This window comes from Helicoverpa armigera, chromosome 16 (genome assembly GCF_030705265.1).
Source record: "Helicoverpa armigera isolate CAAS_96S chromosome 16, ASM3070526v1, whole genome shotgun sequence".
In the NCBI taxonomy this organism is placed as follows: Eukaryota; Metazoa; Arthropoda; class Insecta; order Lepidoptera; family Noctuidae; genus Helicoverpa; species Helicoverpa armigera.
Genome location: NC_087135.1, coordinates 3,189,202 through 3,203,391, shown reverse-complemented (window position 1 = coordinate 3,203,391; position 14,190 = coordinate 3,189,202). Strand labels below are relative to the sequence as shown.

The following is a 14,190-nucleotide window of genomic DNA, read 5'->3' as shown; positions in this document are numbered from 1 at the left end:
TCCCTCTTGCCTTGTTCAGATGTGCCAGAACCCTGGGCATCATGCTTGGAGGTGGAAATACCCAAGCTGTCTGAAAGTCCCAAGTTTGGCTGAAGGCGTCGCAGAACTCTGCGGAGCCATCCCTTGAGTCTAGACTGACATACCTTGAAACTACTGCCGTGTCTCTTGTAGCGAAGAGATCTATTTCTGGAACCCCCCATTGTCTGAACACTGCCTCCGTGGCTGGTGGCAGCAGGTGCCACTCGGGTACTGACTTTCCCCTTGACAGGCAATCTGCAATACCGTTTAGGTTTCCTGGCAGGTGGTACGCTGTCAGCGTTATGTTCAGCCGACAAGTCAACTCTAACAACTGGGTTGTTAGGCCTAACAGCTTCAAGGACCGAGTCCCGCCCTGATTCCTTATGTACGCTACTAGAGTCCGATTGTCGGTCTGAACCAAAATGTGGGCATTCTGTAACAATGACCCTGTGACCTTATTACCGCATAAACGGCATACATCTCTTTTAGGTTCGAGTGCCAGGCTTTTGGTTCGTGGCCCATTTGCCTGAGAGATACTTGCTGTTTAGACTTGCTCCCAGCCCGCATCCGCTGCGTCTGTGGTCAAGAAATGCGTTACCTCTTTCTTGAGTAACGGGTTTGGACAGCCCTCTACTGCTTCCAACCACCACCGGAAGTCCTCTCGCACTCCGGAACTCAAGTTTCTCTTCTGGTTTCTCCGGGAGAACTTTCTCAGGAAGAGTTGGGCCTTTCGACAGTGAAGACGGCCCTGGGGAATCGCATAGTTGGCGAAGTTTAGTTTTCCCAACACGCTCTGCAACTCTCTTAACGAGCAGTTGTCCCGCTTTAATAGCTTTGTCAGGGAGGCTTTTATTCCTTCTACTTTTCTGATGGGCAAGGCGATTGTTAGGTACTGAGTATCCCAGACCAGGCCCAAGTATTCCAACCTGTGTGTTGGTTCCGTCACCGACTTCTGGTAATTCACGTGCCATCCCAAAGACTCCAAGACGGCCAACGTTTCCGCAACTTGTGCCATTAACTTGGATCTGTCCTGACAAGCTAGGAGGAAGTCGTCCAAATAGACCAAAGACGAATGCCTCGATTCCTGAGGATCTCTGCCACCCAGTTTGAGACTGCCGCAAATACACGAGGCGCCGATGATAGGCCAAATGGCAGAGCAGTTAACTGGAGAATTTCTCCATTGTAAACAACCCTCAAAAACCGTCTGTGAGTCTCCGCGACACACAAATGGAAATAGGCTTGGTGAAGATCAATCTTCACTAGCCAGTCGTTTGCTTGAAGAAAGGTAACTATGTCTAATTGTGAAATTAGGTAAAAATGCTTTGTGGCTATGTACCTGTTCAAAGCCTTGAGGTCGAAGATGGGTCTCAATCCCCCATCCGCCTTCTTTATTAAAAACATTTTTGAGAAGAAACCGGGATCCACCACTGCTGGCTTCTCCAGGATGCCCTGCATCTTTAAATCCTGAATCACTCTTGTCATTTCCAGGGAAACTTTGGTGGCTATACACTTTAAAAAGTTCTGACCGGGGTATGTCAGGGGAGGTTTGCTTCTGAATGGCAAGCGGTAATTGGCTATAGTGTTTAAAATGAACTGGTTTGCTCCCAACTGAGCTTATCTCTCTGTGGAGAATTTTAGGCAACCTCCTCTGAACACCCGGTGAGAGTCATTCTTCTTTAGATCTGGTGGACTTATCGTTATTGGCTGTGTTAGTGGAACGTTGACGAAAGGGCCGGTTTTTATTAGAAGTATGCTTAAATTTCTTATCAAACTTTCTAGACTTATTTTTAAAATTATTTTTTCTATTTTGAAAGGGCTCACCCCGCTCTGTAACTTTCCTTTCCTTGAGGTAGGTTGGAGTATTCAGCCAGACCTGAGACCCTCCGAGGGACTGTATAATAGGCTGTAGTGCCTCTCTGCTAAATAAATGTTCAGCACTAGGTGGAACATTCCTCAATGTGTTCCTAAGGTTCGTATTTGAAATTTCTTTCAAAATCCTGTCCCGCCTAACCTCAATAGATTCAGATCGTTTTCCACAAATAATTTGCATTGTGGTCTCTGAATTTTTGTAACTCGAAGACCCAGGTCCAAAAATCTCAGACATTTTGTCCACCAATGACTTAGGGTTCAAATTAGTTGGATCCGCGCTAGCCCAATCTACAATATTCTGTAAACCCGATTTCAACAATTGTCTTTGCTCTAAGACTTTGTTAGATATACCAGCTAAAAACATTTCAGTAGCAGCTAAATAATCCTTATTCTTATTAAAGTGACACAACTCATCATTGACCATAAGGCCTGTAAATCCTGGGGTTGCAAGGCAACCTTGCAAAGCTTGCTTGTATCTAATGCCCTTCCAAGCCTGCGAGTCAAATTGTTGCAGCTTATTTAACTCATTAAACCTATCCTTATCACTAGGTGGAATATTTTTCTTACTGTCTATCTCGGTGCTTAAGGCACCCAAATTTAGAGAGAGCGACTCGGGCTGTGCCGGCAAAGTAATAAATTGTTCCGCACAACTGTCCTTAGCAGCAGAAGGCTGCGAGCTCGTTATTGTACTATTTGGCGCTGCCCTACCATTATAGCAGTAACCTGACTGATATAAACTCAAGTAATTAGACAAATACGCCATTTGCGACATCAAAGTATCAACACGAGGATCGGTACGGACATGTTTAGACTTGTACTTACGGTTCCTCGCCGACGCACGAGAACGCTTATTAGGCAAGGGCGAAGCCGTGCCCTCCTCAAACTCCGAGGATGAGGAGGAACTACTTTCCAACGCCTTCGAGCTTGTCGACGACGATTGCCCTCCATCCGGAGCGGCCGCGTCTCGCTCGCGGTTCTCGCACGTATTACTCACCGAGTCCATTTTATTATATAAACTGCCGTGTTTTCTACAGAAAAAGCACTGAAAAACTCACTTTTACACTGACTTTTTAAACTTTTTGCAGTTGACAAAAAAATTTTCATGCGTTTTGAACGAATCACAAGAATGCAATGGCGCCGGTTGAAAATTTGGCGGTAAAGTATGACAGATAGCCCTGTGGTGACAGAAATTGGGAGGATATTCTCGATTTGTATACAGATATGACTGATATTCTCGATATTTTCACAGAATCATAGGACTGCTTCTTCACATCATTGCTGTGTTTTCGAAGACATATAATGCATCATTTTGGGGTTCATCATCATCACCCCCCCTCCTAATTTATTTATATCACTTTCCATGCTCTTGTCTGACATGTAGGGCCTTACTACAAAAACTTTAAACCCTGTTTTACACTTGTCTAATAAAATTTTGGCTGCAAAATGAACCATATGTCAACGTCATAATTTGACATTTTTTTAGACAAGGCATAAACTGACGTTAAAAAGTTTTTGTGGTAAGACGGTTTATATCTAAATTCTTTTTTGCAAGATTTTTGATTTTGAGCTGTGTTCATTTATCATTCAATCTGTTTAGATACCTGTGTTGTTGTTCTGGTATAGTATACCTCCCAGACCAATAAAGTATCCCCTATCTATAAACTCCTGTGGACAAGGCAGTAAATAACAAACATTTTTATAATTTTGAATGTTTTATTTAAATCATTAGATTCCCATACATACTATAGACCTACAACTAAATAACGTAAAATGCAATATTACATTTTTAACTGGCTGTTTTACATAGTATTATTTGTAATGCTCATGGTACCTACACAAACAAATGCACTAAACGACAACTGAAGCAACACCACCTATAAGAACAGCAGCATCAACATCTGTAAGAGTGGTCGCAGGCTCCAGGCTTTCAGCGTACACACTCTGAGCCTCGTGTTACTTCTTCTTAGTCAGTTTCTCAGACAAGTCGTCGAAGGTGGGGTCCTGGAGGTTGATCATCAAGCTGTTGCCAGGCAAGAAGACACGGTTTTGTGACTGGGCAATCATTCTGGAAATGCTCTGAGCGGCACGGATCTTACGCAGCTTCAAGTAACCAGGGTTCATACCCATAGCTTTTCCCAACATTTCAGCGGCTTCAGCTTCACCCTCAGCTTGAACAATCTTCTGCTGACGCTCCTGCTTGGCTCTTTCCACAACGAAAGCAGCTCGCTGAGCTTCCTGCTGAGCAACTTGTTTAGCCTCAACAGCAGCAGTGTACTCTTTACCAAAGCTCAGTTCAGTCAGAGAGACGTCATCCAGTATAATATTGAAATCGGCTGCTCGTTCCACCAACTCTCTCCTGATCAGAAGAGACACCTGCTGACGCTGAGTGATGAGCTGTGAAGCATTGAACTTCGCAACAACAGATTTTAATACTTCATTGCAAATTGATGGCAGCACCTTCTCATCATAATCAGTGCCAAGCTGTCTGTACATTGTAGGCAATGAGCTCGCATCAGGACGGGAGAGTACTCTCAAAGAAATGTTGACCATTTGTAAATCCTTAGACCCGGTGGGTGATGAAATCTTGCGAGGTCTGGACCTAATGTCATAAATGATAGGGTACTGGAACCAAGGTATACGGAAGTGCATACCCTCGCTCATGACGTGTTGCTGAATTCCTCCTATTCTGTTGAACATGATGGCACGATGACCACCCTCAACCGTAAACAAGGATTGCGAGATGCCATAGGCTGCCGCACCTACAACGGCGACCACTTTGAGGCCGGCGTTGAGTCCAGGGGGTCCACCCTTGGCGAATTTGCCCGCCATATCGTTAAGCTTACTTTGTGCCATGTTAAGGCTGTTTCAACACGTATAATATTAATAAATTTCAATACCTTTTCGATAAAAAAATTCTAACCTAAAACGGCAGACCGAAATCGAACAATTGTGCAATGATCATAGACTAAAAGAACAAATATAGAAGAATAACAGACTGTAAACGAAATATTTTAAGATATCCATAGACGTGGTTTGCCACTTAGTTGTTGAGTAGTGAAATTAGTCGATTTATTTTATAAATAATATCACCAATCGGCAAACCAACGACAATTTTGTTGACAACATATTATTTTTGTGTCAGATTATTTTCTGTTGGTTGCGGTCAGGCTGACGTCTGTCATTCATTCTGTAATTTGGAAATTCATTCAGCTGAAGGCAAAATGTCTGTTTTCATATATTTCGTCTAAAAATATTTACCTTATTTACCTATAAAATAACGCGTCTTTGTTCGTTTTGTACTTCATATCCGATAAACAAAGTTACGACTTTGCGTGAAGATTATTAAAATTGAATAAAGTTATCGCATAATAATGGATTCGTGCACTGGAGTGGAGCAAGATTTGGACAAAGCTTTAACAAAATTTAACTCTCTAAATGATCATACAAACAGAGTTCTGCAAGATATTATAGATCAAGTTGAAGAACTGCGAAAAGAAATCGCAAAACGTAAGTGGTTTGTTTTCCCCCTCTACGTGCCCTCTTTGTTCGCAATGTGTCCTGTACATGAATATTTTATGGCCATGACGAGTTTATTTTCATTTTACATTAAATCGTATCAATTCCTTAACATTTCGCTTCAGAATTGTAGTATTAGCATCAGTACTACTGTAAAATTACATAAGTTTTGTTGTTACATATAAGCTGTTGTAGTTTTACTTTCACCTTCATAAAACAGTATTTTTAATAGTCATTCGCCATTATATTTCGGTGTTCTTTGCCTAGTTCTTATCTAAGCTTGGCAGTAAACAAGCTATTTTAAGCACTATGTTATGTATACTGCAATAACAAGTGTGTTTATAAAAAGTCTGTGTGTAGCTTACATTGGTGATAAGATTGCCACACACACAAAAAAAGTCCTGTTACTTGGATAAGATTTTACTTTTGCTACTGCACACATAATGACCTCTTTGACTACCTCTATGGTTTAGAGTTTGCAGTCCATGGTCCCAAATAGGAGCTTGAATTTGCATACCCGTATAAGGCAGTCAAGTTATAATACATATGTACTTGATTAACAGCAAATCAATTGTCAATTTTGTGTGTTGAATTGTATAGATGATGATGTCTAATGATGCTTTTTAAAAGATTTCTCATTTTTAATATATTTCAGAGCCTGAAAACACACCATTATCTCCAGCACAAGCTATGGTGGTTGGTGATTTAGCCTCATCAGTCAAACAGACTGTGTTTCAAATGTCTACAGGTAAAAAATACTCTCTTTGGGAATTTAATCATGACCAGATGGTAAGAATGTTGTTAGAAAGCCCATGTTCAGTAGTGATGATGATCTATCATTGATATCATGATTTAGTACAACATACCCTTTGAAATACCTTTCTTTCAGATCTAAGATCTTCTAGTGTATTTGTACATTAAATTGATTTGGCAATCCTTATATCCTGTCTGTTTGTAACTACAGACATAAAAATAAAAGAAAAATACTATTACTTGTAGTTAAACAAAAGTTTTGTATTTAATCTTTCAGAGCATAGAGAACTCCATGCCACAGTGTCTAGAGTGGGCAAATCAATTGATAGGCACTTCATTGCTGATTATGCCTCTGTGGCACCTAAGGCCGAGTCCTTTTGCAATGACACCAATAGGCCTATCATGGAACAGGCTATTGCTCAACATTTATATAGACAGGTAAGAGATTATTGATAAAAACGAATACTTTCTTCTTATTTTTTTATTAATTCAAAAAATTAGTACCCTTAACTTGTTTGTCAAATAGTTAGTTAGTTTAGTTAGTTAGTTACAGCCTATTTATCGTCCCACTGCTGGGCTGGGGCCTCCTCTCACACGGAGAAGGATCAAATTTGTCAAATGTTGTGATAATAAATATCATGTATCAAGTATTTTTTGCAAACAGGTTTATTGGCAAATCTGTTTTCTTCCTGGCCTGCTTAAGGTTTCAGTGTTCATAAAATAACTTGTTCTCTGATTTCCAATAAGCATATTCAGAGTAAAAGTTCCAACCAACTTGTATTACCAGCTTCCCAAAAACAAGAAGCAAATACCCATGCAAACATACAAATGCATTATGATGTGATATCATCATGACCTTGTTACTTTACTCCAGGGTTTAGAGGACGTTGGCGACACGTTCGTCGAGGAAGCGAAGGTGACGGGCGTGGAGCGAACTTGTACGTTCGCGTTACTGCAGCGCTGTGCCGCCGCTCTGTCCGAGGGAGACCCTAGTGCAGCCCTGCACTGGACCGAGAGGAGGGCCCATGAGCTACATAACTCACCACTGCCGTTTACTTTGCATAGGATGCAGGCGTTCAAGGTATTATACATATTTATGTAACTCAGAGACATTTATTCTTACTTGCGCCAGGTGCAGGAGTTGTTAGGTTGACTTATAATTGCGTGTTCGTGTCCCCAGCTGGCGCGCGAGAAGGGCGTGGGCGCGGCCATCGCGTACGCGCGGCGCTGCTTCCCCGCGCACGCCGCGCGACACGAGCGAGCGCTGCAGGCCGCCGTCTGCGCCCTCGCCTGGTGCACGCCGGGCGCCGGCCCCGCGCCCGACATCTACCAGCACCTGCTCGACCCCAAGGCGCTCGGTACGTACACAGCACTCGCTGCAGGCCGCCGTCTGCGCGCTCGCCTGGTGCACGCCGGGCGCCGGCCCCGCGCCCGACATCTACCAGCACCTGCTCGACCCAAGGCGCTCGGTACGTACACAGCACTCGCTGCAGGCCGCCGTCTGCGCGCTCGCCTGGTGCACGCCGGGCGCCGGCCCCGCGCCCGACATCTACCAGCACCTGCTCGACCCCAAGGCGCTCGGTACGTACACAGCACTCGCTGCAGGCCGCCGTCTGCGCGCTCGCCTGGTGCACGCCGGGCGCCGGCCCCGCGCCCGACATCTACCAGCACCTGCTCGACCCCAAGGCGCTCGGTACGTACACAGCACTCGCTGCAGGCCCCGTCATATTTCTGTATCGTGTATAAAATCAAAAATCATTTATTCAAACTTGGCTGCAAAACAGCACTTTTTGAACGTCAGGAATTTACAAAAGACAAACCCCAAAACGCCTACCCTTCACCACTTCCTATGTGTTTTTGCTGGGAAGAAGAAGTGGCGGAACAAACTCCCCAGCAACTCATGTCTGTCTGTAGGTTAGAAAAACCTTTGATACATAAAATTGTATTCAATGTTATAATATATTAAAGAAACATTAATAAAATCAATAAATAACAGATTCTACCCTGTTCTAACATGACCTTTTGCTATCAGGCGCGGAAGCAGCAGAGCTATTCATAAAGGAAGCTTGTGCGTTGCTCCGTCTCGCGCCGCTGTCGCCGCTGGCGGGCGGCGTGCTGGCGGGGGCCCGCGTGCTGCCTGCATTACACGACATCAGAGCCAAGATGACGCACCCACATGTCATCGCTGCGTGGTCTGATGATGAACTGCCTTTTGAGGTAAGTAATTCAAGTTAAATTCAGTGGTTTTAATTTTAGTGGCTAGGGAAACGTTCCATGTGTATTATTGTGACTTTGTATATTTACTTGAAAACGATTCTCCTGCCAATTAAAATATCGTTTCTGCCCTGACCCTAATTTTAGTTTCTTCCTAATTAAAGAAATAAATTCTTTCATGTAGCTATTGTAGGGCCTGTCTTTGGTCTGCTGAGTTTTGTAACCGTCAATCAAGAACTTTTAATTAAAAATGCGCAAAATTTATAGGTGGACCTCGGCGAAGACGGCGGCGGCTACCACTCAGTGTTCGCGTGCCCTATCCTCCGTCAGCAAGCGTCGGAGCAGAACCCGCCGATGCGGCTGCTGTGCGGACACGTCATATCCAGGGACGCGCTCAACAAACTCGCTATGGGTGCCAAGTAAGTACATCTGTACATATATGGTATCTACAGAGAGAGAAATGATGCGGAGATGTCATAACTAACACTAATTGTTTTCGTCACGCCTACCGTACGTTATTTGACCTATAAGAGCCCTGCCTCACTAGGACGCCAATGGCGACGTCGCCGGCTACGTATCCAAGCAGTTAGTATTGAAATGTAAGGAACCTAACTCACTTGGCGACGGTTTGGCAACGTCGCCAAATTGGAAGCGTGGCCACGAGCTACAGTTCCCTACGTGGCTTCTGGCTACTCTGGCAGCTTGGCGACGTTGCCACGGTTGCCACTCTAAGAAGACGCCAGACCTACCTGCCTTATGGCATCGGCGCTCATCTTTTCTTCTGTGATTTATAAGTACTTCATTCTGGAAGGTTTTTTTTATTTTCGTGGTTTCATGCGACGGGCCATAAGAGCAATGTTTGTTTTTTTGATCAGACATCACCATCATACTCCTTCTTTTATAACTATTTTATTTGGGCCGCGTAGCACGTATTCATCTTCCATTTATTTATTTCTACCGATCTGCAGTTCGATGATAAAAAGTAACTGTTTTCCACTGCTCTTGGTAAAGCATACGTACTGCAGCGTATTTACAGTATATACATGGCTAGTACGCAAGCGTGTGAAACTAGTCGCGAATAGATTGGAATTCACTTTTTATACAAAGTCTTCCGATGTATACAGTAGCAGTACGCAAATACTCGCATATATTTTGTAGTGGCCAAAGTAACTTGCTTTGTTCCATAATATACAGTGCTAGTCCGCATGCAAACTAATCGTGTATACACTGGAATAGGCGCGAAAAACTTTACGATTTCAATCTGCAGTTGCATGCTGCCATTTTGATTAAAACACGACCTAGCATTTAATGTTAATTTAAATATTAATCATGCTCGTAAAATCAATTTCTTTTAGTATATTTTTTAAACAAGTTGATTTTTTTATGGGAAATATAAGTGCAGCCACAAAATTATTTATTGAACATATGATTAAGCTTCTAATTTTACAACATTACTTATACATTGTCATCTAATTTACTAACTGGGCCTCGTTTTTAGTATATTGCCATTTATAACCTTCAATTAAAAAACATTGTATTAAAAATTGAAGTTAGTGACGAAAACGAATCGCTGCAAAACCGACTCCACGTAGTCTTGTCTGCTCTACCCCTAGAGTGCAATTCAAAGCCGCGTAGGCGCGGAGGGGCGAGGCGGCCTGCGAGCTGAGGCGCAGGTAGTTTTAAAGCTCGCCGCCGCGGCTGAGGCTGGCCGGCTGAGCCGGTCAGCAAGCCGAAGCTTCGGTGGTGAGCGTGAAAACCATCTGCGACGATAAGCTCGCAGGGGACCGCCGGAGCCCCGCAGCACCGGAGCCTTGACAGAAGCGATGCTTGCTGCATGTTGCTTGCTTACATTTTAAACGTACTGAGTTAAAAAATTAGAAGCTAATTAAATATATTTTATGGTGTCATTTAATAGTATTTTAGAAGTTTACTGTTAGAATGCATGCTACAAAGGACAATGGGCAGATTGGTATACCCCACCAATAGCAATGTCATATTTATCATTGGATAGGCCTTTTTATGTAGAACAATATTTACTATGACAGCTTTGTTGAAATGTTTGTCCGTTCTGAGATATAGATCAAAAACTGTGCAAAAGTTAGAACTAAGTAATCTATTGCTAACTCAAGTTTTTAAAGGAAAATCTAAGAACTACTAAGTGTAAGTCTTGTATGAAAGAAAATCAGATTACAGTATTGATTAGCATCAGTTTTAAGATTGTTTGTTATCTATATCTCAGAACGGACAAACAATAGAACAAAGCTGTCATAGTAAATGTTGTTCCAGTTAAAAAGACCTATCCAATGATATGTATGACTTTCCTATTGGTGCGGTTTCTCACTACGCCCAACATCCAGTTGGTACAATAAAAGGTTGAAATGCTACATAATAGTAACAATTATGGATCCTAACGGGCACAGTAGTACTTACAAGACTTAAAGTTATTAGTACTTAGATTTTCCTTTAAAAACTTGAGGTATCAATAGATTACTTAGTTCTAACTTTTGCACAGTTTTTGATCTATATCTCAGAACGGACAAACATTTCAGCAAAGCTGTCATAGTAAATATTGTTCTACATAAAAAGGCCTATCCAATGATATATATGACATTCCTATTGGTGGGGTACCTATACCAGGTCCCATATATTTTTGCCCATTGTCCTTTAGATGCTAAAAAATAACCATCATGCTGAGTTGTATTTAGAGTGGTTTACTTAGAAGATACTACTGGCTAAGATAGTATTATTTAGATGCTCGTTAATTGTGGCTGACTTAGTAATTTAGAAGGCAACATAAAGGACAATGGGCACTTTCTATGGGATTTGGTACCCGGTCTAACAGTAACGTATGATATATCATTAGAAAGGTATTTACGAGAAGAATAATAAAAACTACGGGGCTTGCCTCAATTAGCTGTCCGATCCGAGTAACGATAAAAATTGAATCGACATAGAAACAAGTATGTCATCCATATATGCAAATTCATTCAGAGGCATATGTCGTCAGTGTAATAATTTTAAACTCAGTTAATAGACATCTTACATTGTTTGAGATACACTCTATTATAATCTAAAGGTTGTAATAGTTTATGGAGTACTATACTACGGAAACACAATCGTCATCTGATTTGACAAAAGTTCAAAACATTTCTGAAAACACAAGTAATCATTCTAGTTACATACTATCTTTAAACATACTGGCTTCCATGTACCTACACATTATATGAAATAAAAAATCTGTTATTTAAACATGATAATCATTAAACATTAATTGATTGTAATTACCGAAAGACTTTCATCAAATACATAAGCTAGTTCTGCGTGAACTGCAAAGGCTTGCACACAGACTTTTTTTATAGCAGTCGGCAGGGGAAAATTCTAAGAAGGCCAAATTCCTGTTTTTTGTTACTTTACCAGTTTTTATTCAGTACAGTCGGATTTAAGAACTACATCTACGGGATAAACGCTAAGAAGAAGAAGAAGATCTACGTTGATGATTTATGAACATTACACATTCAATTAGTCGATGTCACGCGAAATGGACAAGGAATAAGGACTAGTCGTCATAGTAAACATTTTTTACCTTGCCAAGACCTACGCAATGGTACTAGAATCAACACTGTTGGACAGGGTACCAAAACGCCCATCGTCCTTTTTGTGGGCGAATAATGATATTAAAAAGAAGCCTGTTTAATTAGCACCCATTTTTAATCAACAAACTCAGATTCAAAAGCCTTTTTTATTTAATGCTTTACCTAATATTAATTTTGAATAGTTAAATTTGACCGTGTATAAATTGGAATGATGCATGTGCACGTCTAAGCTACGAATTATACTCGAGCAGTACGCAAAATTCGTGTATACTTTGAAATCACAAATTAAAAAACAGCATTACAAAATATCAGCGAGCAGTTTCCTATGGATGCGTTTTGGCTATGTACACTCTGTAAATACGCCGTACTGCAGCATTTATTTCACACAGATTTTAATCTATTAACTTTATGTTTAGTTAAATATTTGTTTGATAACATTTACTTTTTCTAACTTTCAGATTGAAATGCCCCTACTGCCCTATGGAGCAGTCTCCGGCCGAAGCCCGACAGATATATTTCTCGTGAACAGTTTAGTTCATAGATCGTTGTTATTTACTTGAAATATTTTCCACTGGTAGCACAAGGAACGAACTTGCCACGGATAAGAAATGTTGACACAAGAGTTTGTAATATACGATTTTTTCATAAATATAACTAAAGAGATTAAGGAAATACAGATTTGAGTCGTTTTGTATTTAGGTTGGCCTTCGGTTGTCTAGATCTGGGTTACCAGAACAATGATTATGTTATGGACCAAGTGATAAATTAGGCAGTATGCATAATGCCCGGTCATTATGAATAATGCCCAATATGAGAGTGCAATTTGATAATAATTATTCAAACAATCAAATTGACCGGGCACTATACATATTGCCCGTGACCTTTTTGGGCAAAGTAATACAAACATATTTAATTTCATTTTTTTTTATTGTTATTGACATTTAACTTAAACTAAATATAACACATCCCATATCAATTGACAGAGCATAGAAGTAAGCATACAACATGCAGCAAGCATGGCTTCTGTCACGGCTCCGGCGCTGCGGGGCTCCGGCGGTCCCATGCGAGCTTATCGTCGCAGATGGTTTTCACGCTCACCACCGCAGCTTCGGCTTGCTGGCCGGCCCAGCCGGCCAGCCTCAGCCGCGGCGGCGAGCGCTTCAACTACCTGCGCCTCAGCTCGCAGGCCGCCTCGCCCCTCCGTGCCTACGCGGTTTTGAATTGCACTCTAGGGGTAGGGCAGACAAGACTACGTGGAGTCGGTTTTGCAGCGATTCGTTTTCGTCACTAAGTTCAGTTTTTAATACAATGTTTTGAATCCAAATTAAATTCTACCATAAAAAAAAAACGAGCCAAGAAAAATGAGATCAAGAAAAACGAGGCCGAGTTAGTAAATTAGATGACAATTGTCCAATTCATAATTTTGTGGCTAGACTTATAATTTCCCATTAAAATAGAACATATAATTTAAAACAATAATCATAAAATATGTAGCAAATAACAGGATTTATTTATTACAACAACTGCCACCCTCGCACCGCATAAAATATAGCTTTATTATCAAATTGCCCAACTATTATGTAGCAATATAATAATGCCCGTGCAATGTGATAAATAATGAAGTTAAGATAGTTATTAATCACTTGGCCCGATAAAGCTAGACATTATTCATAATGCTCGGGCATTATAAATAATGCCCGAATTAATCACATGGTCCATAACAATTATACTTCCAATTTTAAAAACTTTTTTTTGTAGTCACGTGAGTAACCTAATCGAAGGTTTTAGGATTAACATACAGGACTGAAAAATAACATTTGATATAAATTCTGTTATTAACATGAATGGCGAAGTGACAAGTTAATTTAGGAATATTTTTTAAGATTGGACTGTTGAAAAAGTGAAAAGTGTTGGGATTAAACAAAATTTAATACGTGTGAGCAAAAAGTCATAGAATTTAACTTTGATCTAAATATTCTTTAGGTGGATATAAGGGCCGCCGTACACGGACTGCTCGAGCAGTTAGCGGCTGAGTGAAATACACGGACCGCTCGAGCGGTCGGCGTCGACTGCTTGAGCTGTCGGTTGTTGACTGCTCGAGCTACGACCCAACTGCTCGAGCAGTTGATTTTCAAAAAACAGTCGGCAAATGAGAAAACAGACGCCGCGAGGCCGCAAAGGGCGGGGGGGAGAGGGAAGTCGGAGAGCTGTCGACTGCTCTAGCGCA

At 41.5% G+C, this 14,190-nt stretch overlaps 3 protein-coding genes and 1 pseudogene across 4 annotated transcripts in view; 1 reads left to right on the top strand and 3 right to left on the bottom strand.

The window, feature by feature from the left end:
* Window positions 1–14,190, bottom strand: part of LOC110384575 (persulfide dioxygenase ETHE1, mitochondrial) — a 334,248-nt gene that overhangs the window by 149,836 nt on the left and 170,222 nt on the right. The gene's annotated exons all lie outside the window — the stretch shown is intronic.
* LOC135117966 (uncharacterized) lies at window positions 563–1,500 on the bottom strand (annotated as a pseudogene).
* Window positions 3,581–4,867, bottom strand: LOC110384545 (prohibitin-2). The gene has a single exon (XM_021345859.3). The coding sequence runs from the start codon at window positions 4,738–4,740 to the stop codon at window positions 3,841–3,843; it is 900 nt and encodes a 299-aa protein (XP_021201534.1). The 5' UTR covers window positions 4,741–4,867; the 3' UTR covers window positions 3,581–3,840.
* Window positions 5,023–12,702, top strand: LOC110384552 (E3 ubiquitin-protein transferase RMND5B). 2 transcript variants are annotated; one of them, XM_064038395.1, is made up of 8 exons: window positions 5,027–5,394; window positions 6,059–6,151; window positions 6,434–6,594; window positions 7,031–7,237; window positions 7,337–7,514; window positions 8,189–8,373; window positions 8,638–8,789; window positions 12,422–12,702. In XM_064038395.1, exons 1-8 carry the CDS (start codon window positions 5,259–5,261, stop codon window positions 12,486–12,488), a joined length of 1,179 nt encoding a protein of 392 aa, XP_063894465.1. In that variant the 5' UTR covers window positions 5,027–5,258; the 3' UTR covers window positions 12,489–12,702. The 2 variants fall into 2 exon arrangements, with proteins under 2 accessions (XP_063894464.1, XP_063894465.1); XM_064038394.1 differs by lacking the exons at window positions 8,638–8,789; window positions 12,422–12,702 and having other exon boundaries at window positions 5,023–5,394; window positions 7,337–7,849; window positions 8,189–8,362.